The 13,169-nt window shown below is 32.8% G+C and overlaps 1 protein-coding gene across 5 annotated transcripts in view; it reads right to left on the bottom strand.

Moving 5' to 3' along the window:
- Positions 1-2,250: 2,250 nt before the first annotated feature.
- Positions 2,251-13,169, bottom strand: part of REPTOR (repressed by TOR) — a 68,871-nt gene continuing 57,952 nt past the window's right edge. For all 5 annotated transcript variants that reach the window (XM_036377837.2, XM_014248037.3, XM_070110729.1 and 2 more), the window contains exons 3-8: positions 5,768-7,533; positions 5,108-5,663; positions 4,821-5,041; positions 4,447-4,702; positions 4,252-4,377; positions 2,251-3,677 (exon numbers count right to left, since the gene is read on the bottom strand). In XM_036377837.2, coding sequence (XP_036233730.2) covers positions 3,571-3,677; positions 4,252-4,377; positions 4,447-4,702; positions 4,821-5,041; positions 5,108-5,663; positions 5,768-7,279 — 2,778 coding nt within the window. In that variant the 5' untranslated portion in view covers positions 7,280-7,533 and the 3' untranslated portion in view covers positions 2,251-3,570. The remainder of the gene's footprint in view (positions 3,678-4,251; positions 4,378-4,446; positions 4,703-4,820; positions 5,042-5,107; positions 5,664-5,767; positions 7,534-13,169) is intronic.

Genomic DNA, 13,169 nt, shown 5'->3' with positions numbered 1-13,169 from the left:
GTGAAAAGTCCTTTAAATGGTTCAGTAAACAAATATCAAATAAACCAAAAAATAAATATATATAAAAAACACTCAATTTTAAAACATAAAAACATTCAAAAACGTTAATTGATAAAATATAAAACTAAAATAAAAATCTAATTACTTTAAATATTAAATTTAAAAAAATAAACATCTTAAATTAATAAAGCAAAAATAAAAATAAAATAAAATATCTAATTACTTTAAAGTTATGCATTTACTTTAAATATTTAATAAAAATAATACAATCTTTAATTTATAAAATAAAACAAATTAAAAGCAATACAATTTTTAAAACAAAAGAATTATTTAAAGCAAATAAATAAAAATAAATAAAAAATAATAATAATTATTGAAATTAAACAAAAAATAAAAATGACGATTAATATTAAATAAAAAATAATAACTATATTAAATTTATAAAATAATAAAAATAATTGAAAGCTATAAACTTGTTAACACCAAATATTAAAAGAAAAAATAGTAACTTAAAATAGTGCGAAGTATGAAATGCGTTTCATATTTAGAAACACAATTTTAATTGATTTCACTAATGAAATATATATAAATAATTTCAAAACTCTCTTTTTCCGATATGTTTATTTCTCTTCGTCAAAATTTATTTGCAAATAAAATCCAATAAAAAAGAATTGGGCACAAAAGAAAAAAAATTCATATTAAAAAATTAAATACATTTCACCAATATCGAAAAGTAGCTTCTGTATATAAATTTATGTATATATATATTTTTTCAAAATTAACTAACCCACAACAGCAACATGGTTTATAAAATGTGGAGCTGAACAGTGACTCTGACGAATAAATTTTAAATCTATGCATAACTCTAAACAGGTGTTTTGCAGCAATATAAATAGGTTGGAAATTTGCTCACAAGTGTTTCAATTCAGCGCCAACAATTAATAATAAAAAAAAATAAATTAGGTGCTTGGTTTACTTTTTTGTATATTCGTTAATATTTTTTTTTTGGTTGTACAATTTGTTTCAGCAATGAATTTAGATATATATAAATATTTCTCAAAATTTGCTTATTTTTAGTGTCAATATTTCAGAGTGTTTTTTATTTTTTGTTTTTGTATGTACCGTATTAAAATATATTTGTTTTTCGCCTTCGTATAATTAATTTTATTTATTTTTTGTTTGCCGCTAAATGCTTCATATAATTTAATTCAAAATAATTGGCGTTATCATCAAAATTTTTATGGTTTTTAATTAAAATTATATTTACAGAACATAAACACATGTCTGTATTTGCATATCATGAACTTATATGCATATGTGTGCTTATATAAAATATCTGCATAAATCTGACAACTTTTAAATAACATTAAATTAAGCATAAAGCTGCTAAAGTAAGCATGCAAATAAAAGTTAGAAATAATATTTAATTAAAATTAGCCATAATTTTTAATTCATTATGTAAGCATATATGTATGTATAAAGAAAATAAAAATAAAATTAATTAGCATAATTAGAATTATATCACCCTGTATATGTTGAAGTTCATAAAACTTATAGTAATTATAGCATTTGTATATTATTTATACAAGTATTATATATTTACATATGTATGATTGCTTGTATACGTGCAACCAAATACCCATAATTTTATAATGCAAACAATTACATATGCATATTCAACGGTAAATGGTTTGTTTGCATTTTTTAATATTTTTGAAAATTTATAAATTAAAAATTTTTTTTTGTAATAAATATGCATATTTAGTGTATAATGCAAGTTTTTATTAAATCATGAAGGTAGTATTGTTATAAGATATTGTTAAAATTAATATATATGTATATATAAATATTTATAAAAAGCAAACTCTCTTAGCAAGCCTTATTTGGCTTTGCATCGTGCGTTCGTGTGCAAGTTTCGCTTAGTTCAGCCACTCCTTGTGTGTGCAATAAAAATGAAGGTACATGTAGATGCTTTTTGTTTCAAAAAAAGAAAATAAGCAACATAAAGTTCGAAAAACAACTATTACTGTATATGTAAGTATACATGTAAAGCTGAAATGTGTGCTAAAATACATGGGAAAACTTTAGTATACCATCCCACGATACCGGCAGCTATAATTATTTATATTTTTAAACTGGAGCATCTCCGCTATCCAACCATACCCCTTTTAACCCTGAAATAGTGAGATGGTATACTAAAGCCGACCTAAATACATAATTTGAAAACAAACATAAATAAACGCTTCGTAATTATGCATTTTGCACATTATTTCACTATACTTATTATTTTTTCATATTAAAAGAGTTTTTACATTACTTTCGGCATTTCTGCAGTTTTTCACATATGGCGTGTGTTGTCAAACAAAAAACTTAAACGCAAAACAATAGCAGCCAAACAAAACTTAAAGATTTTCCATCAAATAATTCATTATAATTCTTAATAATATGTGTGTTTTTGTTTTTCATTTATAAAATATAACGATAATTAGAAAAAACGCTTAATATATAACATGCTATATATGTCTGTAGGCATATGTGTAATTATGTATGTAAAAATATTATTTTAACAACTAAGTTCACTGCTTTTAGAGGAGCAGGTGCTTGCGAAAGCATTCACGGCGCCGCTCTACAATTATTTCCATTTTAGGCGCCTAAGAGTGCACCAACACATAAGTGTATGTATATATATATATATGTATGTGTGTGTTTGTTTTAATCAAATTTCTCACACTTTTCTTATCACTAGCTTGAATTCATTTTTTCGTTTCATTTTTATATGCCTAAGTCACTAAATTGTTATGTTGAAAATAGTAGTATATTTCTATATACATACATGTACGTATGTATGTTATGTTTGTATGTATAGGTATGTGTGTTTAAAATTTCTGCATTCATTTGCATGTAAAAGCAAAACATAAAAAAATCTTAAAGCCTAGGTAGTTTTATACATATGTATATAACTATGTATATCGATAGTTTGTAAGCCAACATTTATATATGCTACTATGTATATATATATATAAATATGTATGTATGTGTGGCTCATATTTACTTAAATATCGCTCCAGACAACAACAGCAACCGCTTATATTGTTTTACACCCGCTCATTAACCATTACTTTTCACCGCATAACATTAGCACTTAAAAGCTAGATTATATATATATACAAGTATATATATATATGTAAATATGTATGTTTTTTAATATATGTGGCCTCTTTCGTTTACATTTAACAGCTTTATGTTTACATAAAATCAAGCTTCCTGCGTATTCTTTGATATCAGTTATGCTCTTACAGCTGATAATTTTTCTTTGAAACACAATTTTCCAGCAATCCTCGTAAATTGTTTATTCCTTTCTGCAGTCAGCATTCACACTCCTTGTATTTTTGTTTGTGGGCAACTTTTAACCTTCTATTCCTCGGTTACAGTTGTCATTAAAATATGCTTGCTTTCGTTTTTACTCACTTCACCCTTCACATCTCTTTTCATTTTCACTTTTGAGCCTCCAATATTTATCCTTAATAGCTATTCACATCTTTGATTTCTCACTTCTCTTCTGCCACGCTTCTATGAGTGCCTTAAATCCTCGAGACCACCGTTTGGTACACCACTTTTCACATTCTCCAACACTTTGTTCACAAAATCAGTGGTATCGCCAGCTATACGCAGACCAGCTAAAAGAGTGAAAGACAATCATTTAGTAAAAAAGAAATACAAGTATTCAATGGGTTAGGGTGGCAACGTTCCTAAAATTAGTGAGTTATGAAGCTAATGATTCCAAATTAATTGTTGAAATTAATACAATATATAGATTAGGTTTTCAACATATTCGTATACGAATTTATAACTGTAATAGCGCAGAAAGACATTAGATTATTCCGTTCCGACGACAGTCGAGTCTAAGTTACCGGAACGGACCCGGATTTTTATCCGGCCAAGAACTCAACTCGACACCGTTCCTCGAAATTACTTTAGGAATATTTTTTGACAACAACAACAACATTGGACTATATAAAAAGAATCTAGCTCCTGGAATACTTAGAACTATGAGGCTTGTCACCCCTAACCAGAAACTAAAAAGATGTTTTGAAAGATTAAATCCCAGCCGCGAACTCTTACATGTAACACCTCGTAATATTCTTAAACACACAAATTTTCCTGCCTTTAAAAGTGTATTTCTTAAACAGTAGATCGAAAATTCGCAAACTCCCAAATTCCTAAAAATAATTCCCAAATAACCGTACTCACTTTGTGCCGTTTTGTAGATCTGTTCGATGCGCTGATCGATCACCTCGGTGTGCTCGCCGTTGTTTTGATTTTGATATTTGAGCGCCAAAGCTTGTTTGAGTTCGAAAATACCATTAATTAAACGTTCTGTAAACGAATAATATTCGAGAGCGATTAGTATGAATTTAGAGCTCGACGCGTTTGTCGAATACTTACTGTGTTCAATTTCCAGTCCAAAAAGTTTGATTTTATTCGCCTCGTGCTGAGCCTTCTTTTTTAGCCGGCATGCGCGTGAGGCCAACTTATTTTTCTCTTTGCGCGATTTCGGGCGCACATTGAAGGGCAACTCGGATACGGGCGTCATGTCGTTGATGGTGCGACCCAACTTGTCTAACTCCTTACCGATGACATGCAATTTTCTTGGATTTGGCGTAAGATCATTGCCATCACCCTTGCGTGCCTTGCCGCTGTGCTGTAAATATGTAAGCAAATTGTTGTTAGTTTGTGAAAAAATGTTAGAGAACTACAGTTAAGAGCAGCCTGCACTAGAACTACTGCTGTGGTTCGATGACGCAATTGGTTGTATTTACTTTAAACACCTTGATACCACGCACAGAACAATTAGGGCTGAATACCGGATCGGTGGCCTCGTTCAAGACGTGCGGGTCCTCCAGACGTGACTGGAACACAAGCCGTTTACCCTTGGGCCCCTTCGCTTGTACATTGTACTGCCAGAAGTAGCGTTCCTTGCATTTGCTGCCTGACATGTGGCCGGAAATGGTGGTGCGCGAGTCATCCTCATTATCAGAACCTGAGGTAGAAGCGTAAATAAAAGTTAAAAAAAATAATCGAAATTTCATGCGCACACCAAACATACCATCACTGGACAGATCATCATAATTATCGCTGTTGTAGTCTGTCGACGCATCGTCATCATCGTCCTGCGAGAAATCAATGCCATCCGGCGACAACACGCTGCCGGTGCTAAGAGACGAGAACGATTCAGCCTCGGCCAGCGAGCCAGTGGACAGCAAATGCTGTCGTGGTTCACGTCGCATCCAAATGTGTTCGAGTCCGAGATGTGTGGGTGCCGATGAGGACAGGCGCGATATGGATGTATCACAAGGATACTGGAACGATTTGCGCACCGAACCACCAGTGCTGCTGCCACCGCCGGTGGCGCTACCGAAGCCGCTACTACTGCCACCGCTACTTGGGCTAAGCGCATTACCGGAGAGCAGCACGTGACTATTGCCCGGCACCGATTGACCCAATAAACCGGCGCTGCCATTGGCACGATCGGGAGACATGGAGAATCCCTTCTTTTGCAATTCCAACATGTTGCGCGACTTCACCTGCAAGCTTTGTGTGCGATTGCCATGCGGCGGTGGTGGTGGCGTTATGGAATTCAGCTGAAGTGGCGAATGCGAGGCCTGTAGATGCAAAGTAACAAAAAATTATTGTAATTTCATACGGACATTGTAATTTTAAATCGACCGCTGGTCCAACTTTGTAACTTTTTTAAATTTTCACTCACCTGACTGCCCGGAGAGAATGAGTTCGAGCCCGAACTGCTCAATTGATGTGTTTGTTGCTTATTTGGAGTGCTATGGTAGATTTCGTATGGACTAGACGAGTTATGGTGATTATGGTGTGTGTGTATGGCACCGCCAGCGCTGTTGCTGTGCTGTAAACGTGGCTGTTGCTGCGACTGTTGCTGTTGATGTTGCTGCTGCTGAGCCGTTTGCAGTTGTGTCAATTGTTGTTGTTGCTGCTGTTGTTGTTGTTGTTGTTGGTGCTGTTGTTGTTGTTGCTTATGCATCTCCAACAATTCCATTGGTGGTCCACCACCTGGCGAGGCCTGTGGACTATTTAACTGTTGTAAATTGCTTGAGCTATTATTTTGTTGAGGCGATAGAATGAATTCATTCTGTCCAGCACCGCTATTCAAAAGCTCATCAAAATTATCGATCACATCGAGGAAATGATCATCCGATATTTCACCGAAACCGGCAGCCTGTATCTCAGTCTTATCTATGGGAAAAATGTAGTCTTCCTCCAGCGTGAAGGGTTCATGTTTGGTGATGATGGCATTGCTGATGTCACTCCACATGGCGCTCGAGTTAGGCGTGCCGGTGACATCGAAGAGCAGCGAATTGTTGCCATCGTCGCCGGAGCGTATGCTATCATTCAGTCCCAACAACGTGCTGGCCGAGTCCACGGTACCAACGCTGCCGACTATGCTATTGCTGCCGCTGTTGCTGACTGGCGAGGCATCAGCCGCATAGAAGCCGTTGGACGTGATGCCATGTAGTGGCGAAGCAGCGCCCAAACTGACATCTTGCAGCAGTGTTGGCGACAACGAGGAAGCGTCCAGCGAGGCGACATCCAAACCGTAATCGGAGAAGTCGACAAAAAGACGTGGCTGTGAGTGTTGCAACGATTGTTGTTGCAGTTGGTGTTGTTGTTGGAGCTGTTGCTGTTGTTGGTTATTTTGTTGCTGTGCAGACATCATGGAAGCTATTTGGTTGTGATTATGGCTATTAAGATGATGGGGATGATGCTGCAAAGGACTTGGGCTGGGATGATGATGCGAATCTCGTTCTTGCGTCCAAGGAGTATGACTCTGATTTGGGTTATTACTGCGCGGTATGCTTATAGCGTTGGTCAGCATCACATTACTGCTACCGCCGATGCTGCCACCACCAGCACTACTACCAACGCTATTGCCGACACTGGTGAATGTGTGCTGTTGTTGCTGCTGCTGCTGCTGCTGTTGTTGGTGGTCGTTTGGTGTGTTGGCGTTCGAATTCAAATTCGAAAGGTAATTGGAATTAGGGCTGGAGTTGGAATTTGTATTGAAAACGGTATTCACATTCAGCTGCTGCAATGGGCTAAGTGCGGGCAGCGTCGATGTGCCGAAGAGTAGACTGGATGTGTTGCTGTTGCTTAGCGCCAACGAGAAGATATCACACTTTAGTGGATTGCTGCTGTTGGACGAGGTGTCGAATAGATCGGTCGACATGGAAAATATTTGATTCTCGGTCATTTTACGACAAGTGCTGACAAGTTTGCGGCAGCCGGTGCATAGATTGCGGTCACTAGGACGCTGCTTTGCTGCTGCTCTTGTTGTTGTAGTTTTGTTGTTGTTGGTGCGCCAATTTGAAGCGACACACGCTGGTAATCAGCTAATAAACGATATGTGAGCCTTTGTTTTCGGCTGTGGTTGGGTGTTAATTATTGGCGTTGGCGCCGACGCCGCGGCCTGTGGTGCCTAATAAGCGGCTAGCAGTGCAAGTTGATCTAAAAATATAAACAATATAGTCGTTAGGCTATTTTTAGTTGGTATTAAAGAACAAGGTTATTATATATCAATAAATTATTGTTATGTTTATTATTATTATTTATAAAACTAGTAATTGACAGCTGTCAATATAAAAAATATATTAAAACAATTTCAATAACAATTAAAACATAATTTCAAAATACAATAAAATAAAATAATATCAACATATTATATACATATAATATATTAAAAAAAAATTAATGAATAAAATTATTGTTAAAAAAATTTTATCAAGAAAACATTAATAAAAAAAAATAAAACTGTTAAAAGTATTTAAACTTAAATAAACTAATTTAAAATGCAATATAACCAAAAAAAAATATATATATATACAAACTGACAATATAAGGAGTTTAAAGGCAATAAAACTGACAACTGTCAAATACTAATTTTTTAAGCTAAAATAATGCAAACACGCAGAGTCAACTAACGCATTAATTGTTCCAGCTAATTGACGTAATTCAAATGTTATAAGATTATCTGTATTAAATACAACTCTGTGTGTGTTGTCCAATAAGAGTGATATACTTAAACAACTCAACTTCTTTCCATTGAGGCCATAAAAAGTTGGTTATCATCGATCTATACCGATCTCTATTGCCAGTAACGGTGTCACCAACTTCATTTCGAAAAAAGTACGGACCCATGATTCCACCAGACCAAAAACAACACCAAATTGTCAATTTAGGTGAATGTAATGGTTGTTCATGAATAATTTGTGGATTCGCATCAGAATCGACAGTTTTGTTTATTTACTACACCACTCACCATAACCATAACGACCATAAAATGGCAAAAGCGCACAAAAAGTTTTAATTGAAGAACGATTATTTTGATAATAAAATTGAAGAATTTGTAAACGTTGCTCTTGCATATATCTTTCCATGATGAAATTGTTAACATTTCTGAATACAATGACAAAAAATTATAGATCATGACATATTAAAAATGGCCGATAAATAATAAAAGATTGTCTACTGCCATGGATTATTTTAAAAACTCATTAAGAATATTGTAAACTGTTTGACCTTCTCATTTTTGCACAGTTATGCTAGAAATTAAAATGTCACTAATAAGTTGCTAGTGCAGACAGGGCGTGGTAACTCACCACGCAGAGATCATGTTCATTAAGCAAGCAAATCGCAAGCGTAACTAAATTAACCGCCATTCAATTATTTTAATGTGTACAACTTCTATATACAGTTATAGTTGGCAATAGAAAGCAACAACAACATGTAATGTATGATATAGTACACAAAAGTTTATAGTGACAGTGGGACAAAATGATAGAACAGGTAATAATCTAGTATATTTATCGACGTTTGGTGGTTTTTATTGCACCAGTAGGGATAGATGACTGATCAAATGCGTTACAACGTCTTTAGACGTCTGCTGACTCAAATTTAGTAGAGATATTGAGACTTGGCTTGATCACAAAATATATTCGATTTATTTATCGAAATATTGGCTTATTATTATCTATATACGTTTTCATTTCGACTATTTACTATTATATAATATCAATATACTACGTTATTTTTGTGTAAAGCTTTCAAAATCCTGTTGTTAAAACTTCCATAGTTTTATATAAAACTTGTGTTGTACATACTTGTATCCAATTTTATCGATTTTTTTGTATTATCCATTTAGATACAAATTTTAATTTATATTCCTTATTTAAATTTCAGGAATAATCCTTGCTGTCATCACTCAGTGAACTTCCACATTAAAGTGATTAAAATCTCTTTTGAAAATTATGTTAACCTTATTTTTCTCCTAGCTTTCGTAAGAAATTTGTAAAGAACGCACAACCAAAAAATTGTTGATCTTGTGTAATAATAAATAATTTGAATATAACGACTTATTTTGCTCGATAATTATAAAAAATATCGATATTTATATAATAAAATATAAAAATTAATTGTCTTATGTGTTCCTCATTGTATTTTTCTCAACAAATATCTTAAATAACGATATTTATGTAATATTTAATCGATACTTATCGATACAAATGTTCTTATGCTTATGAGTTTCTTAGTACAGTTATTGCCATGATAAAAATATCAATATTTATCGATAAAAATGTACTTTTCTTATCTGTTAGTATATTATCATCAAAAATTTGTCTTACAAACTTCGTAACAATAATTTATGGTATATGACAACCATGAGCGTGACATTCCATTTAAAAACCATAATCTAGATATAATGTCTATTCTATTATGGGTGTTTTAGCGAACGTTTGAAAATATTTGTACACATAGAAATAATAAATACACGCCGCAGCAAAGGGTGATAATCCATAAAACAAAGAGAAAACATCCGAGTACAGAACAGTCTGTCCGGTTTTTTTACTGCTTCATATTATTTTTCTATTAATTTGTCATTAATAAAAGCGCCATAAAAGTGTGCAACATAGAGGTTCTTATCTTTTGTGTATGTGTGTATGTATGGACATATATGTGCATACCGCACACACTTATATCCTATAATTGCGTTGTGTAAGCGCCAAGAAATTTGTAAACAAATTAAAACTACAATCGAGAAACGTGGCGGCAAACTATGTGTAGGTGAACGTGTATGTATGTTTGTATGTTTGCATTTCTGTTGACAAACAGTTACTTAAATAGATACATTGTTTTACCAACTAGACTGTCATTAGCATATTTGCTAATTTTATCTAGCTTGTTGGAAAACATGCTCAGGACGATTGAAAATGTCGATGAGAGAGTGAATTGGCAGGGGAGAGTGTGCTAAAAATAACAACGAAAAACAAAATAAATGTAAATGTAACTGAAGTTGGTGCGCAAACACTTCAGATGCCACATGCCGATACAGTGAGGCATTGCATTAATATATTTACGTATGTAAATACAGACAGCTGAGAGTAAAAAAAAAATATATAAAAAAATAAGAAAAGCCAACACGTGCCATTATAGCGAGAAACACAATTACATTCGCATGGGGATCTAATTATAAGCATATTTATAATGCCGTTCAGTAATGTTATCAATGCAATGAAAAGGCGCGCGTTTCAGCTAAAACAATAATAATACGAGTATACCTGTGATTGCTGTATACCTTACAGCATTCATAACATTATTTTAGAATTTTAGTTTACAATTTAATTATATTATTTGGGAAAATTTAGTATACATTTGATAGAAATTAGATGAGAAAAAAAATTTAAAAAATTAAATAAAAGCAAATATATAAAAAAAATTTAAAAAAAATTATAAAAACTTAAATTAAAAATAAAAATTAAATTTTAAAAAATATGAAAAAATTAAATTTTAAAAAATATAAAACAATTCAATTACAAAAATATAAAAAAAAAATTATAAAAAAAATCATTAATAAAAATATTTGAAAAAATCCAAATAAATTATAAAAAATCTAAAAACACGAACAATTTCGTTTAAAATATAAATTGAAATTAAAAATTATAAACAATAAAATGTCGTATAACGAGATAAAAAAAAATATATATGTATAATATAAAAAATAGTATAGAAAATGAAAATAAAACTATTAAAAACAAGAAAAAACCTTAACTTCAGCTGCACCGAAGCTTAAATATCCTTCACAGGTGCATTTCTTATAGCATACATACATTTAAAATGTAACCGGCCAAAGGTTTGCATCCATTTAACGGAAAATGTTTTGGTAGTTTTTTCTAGCCGTTACATAATAAGGAAAATCAAGAAAAAACGTTAACTAAGGTTGCACCGAAGCTATGTATAATACCCCGCACAAATACAAAAGATTCCTTACAAGAATTTTGATCGGTCACTTTGCATGACAACTATATGCTATAGTAACGCGATCTGAACAATTTTTCGATCGTTCAGTTTGTATGGTAGCTATATGCTATAGTGATCCGATCTGAACCATTTCTTCGGATATGGCACTATTGACTTAAGAAACAATCGATGCAAAATTTATTGAAGATAACTCGTGAACTGAAAAAGGTGTCCATACAACTTGATTTTGATTGCACAGATGAACAGTTTCTTGGAGAAAATAGGATGCGTTCAAAATTTCAGATCGATATCTCAAAACATACAGACGGACATGGCTAAATTGACACAGTTTGTCACGCTGATATATATACATATATGAATATATATTTGTATAGATACATATGTGCATAAATATATACACGTATATATATGTGTGTATATATACTTTATATGTCTCCGAAGTTTCCTTTTTCTCGTTTAGGGAATAAATATAAATAAAAATGATAGTAAGCGTAAAGAAAAAAATCTTAAAAAAAAAAATTTGACAAATCAAACCAAATTATTATTTTTTGTTAAATCATTTTAATATATACCATATGTGCATATTTATTTTGTTAATATTTTTTCATGAAGTTTCTTTAAGCTAAACATATGTAGCAATATTTAAACATTTTTTTAAACAATTGAATTATGTCGAAAAAAAAATTCCTCATTTTACTGTGTCTGCTGTTGCTCTTAGCTGTTGCTTTTATTGTTCATATAAATAACAAACGTCTAAGTGGCGCTGGCACTCTCTGCCCCCAAAATGCACTTCCAGCTGCACAGTTTTGCAATTCATTGTCAGGGCTGTGCACTAGCAAATATAAATTCATTTAATACATATAATTATACATGGATATGTGTATACAAGTGTAAGTAACCACCATGAAAATAAATAAATAAAAAATAAAATGAAAAATACATTATTGCTTGTTCATCATACGCCCCGTTGTATCGCGGCACTTTTATTGCCGTCTGCGGGTATCGATGTCAATGGGAGTGAACATGCACTAGTGTATGTAAGTAAGGTGTCTATCGGCATTCATACATGCCCATGTGTGCGTCAGCAAATAGTTTTATATTTGTTGTAATTTTGTTTTTGCTTTGGATCGCCGTCTGCAATGCAGCGAATGCACTTTTTTCGCGCGCGCTCAATTGCAAGCAATTACTTTCGCGATTTGTTTTGTTCAACACGCCCGTTGTTTTTCGCTTCGTTTGCCATTTCTCGCTTGCTGACTGCAGTTTATTGCATTTCGTTTGTTTGCTCATTCTGCAATGTTGATGTTTGCACTTCTTCGCTTTGTTATATTCTGCTTACTCTTGTTTCTGTTTTTCGCATTTTAATTTGTTTACAGAATGTTTTGTTGTTATTATTGTTTCATCAATACAGCGCGTGATTGAAATTTGCATTTTTGCAATTCATGTACACTCAATTTGGATTTGCGATGCGGTGTTTCGAGTTGGAAGCAATGTGGTTTGATTTCGGGATGTAAGTTGTTAAAGTACGACCGTTGTTTTTTACCGCTTCGAATATCAGATTCCTTAATGAATAAAACGCACAGACAATAAGTGGACTGGGCTTGTTATAAATCCAGCTTCGTCCCGGTCATAGTAAATTGAGAAAAATTAATGGGTAAATTGTTGAAAATTCCTCCACTGCCCAATTAGGAGTTTGAATCTGAGAACTTTTTAAATTTACTCAATTTATTGAGCTTGACTCATTTATCTACAATTTGTTGATGTCACTTATTTGCTAACGGCGATTTTCCATACAAAAATAAGTTTAATTAGATATATAGAAGCAAATTTAA

This window comes from Bactrocera oleae, chromosome 2, assembly GCF_042242935.1.
Source record: "Bactrocera oleae isolate idBacOlea1 chromosome 2, idBacOlea1, whole genome shotgun sequence".
Taxonomy (NCBI): domain Eukaryota; kingdom Metazoa; phylum Arthropoda; class Insecta; order Diptera; family Tephritidae; genus Bactrocera; species Bactrocera oleae.
The sequence above is the reverse complement of the archived record's forward strand: the minus strand, read 5'-3'. Positions and strand labels throughout refer to the sequence as shown.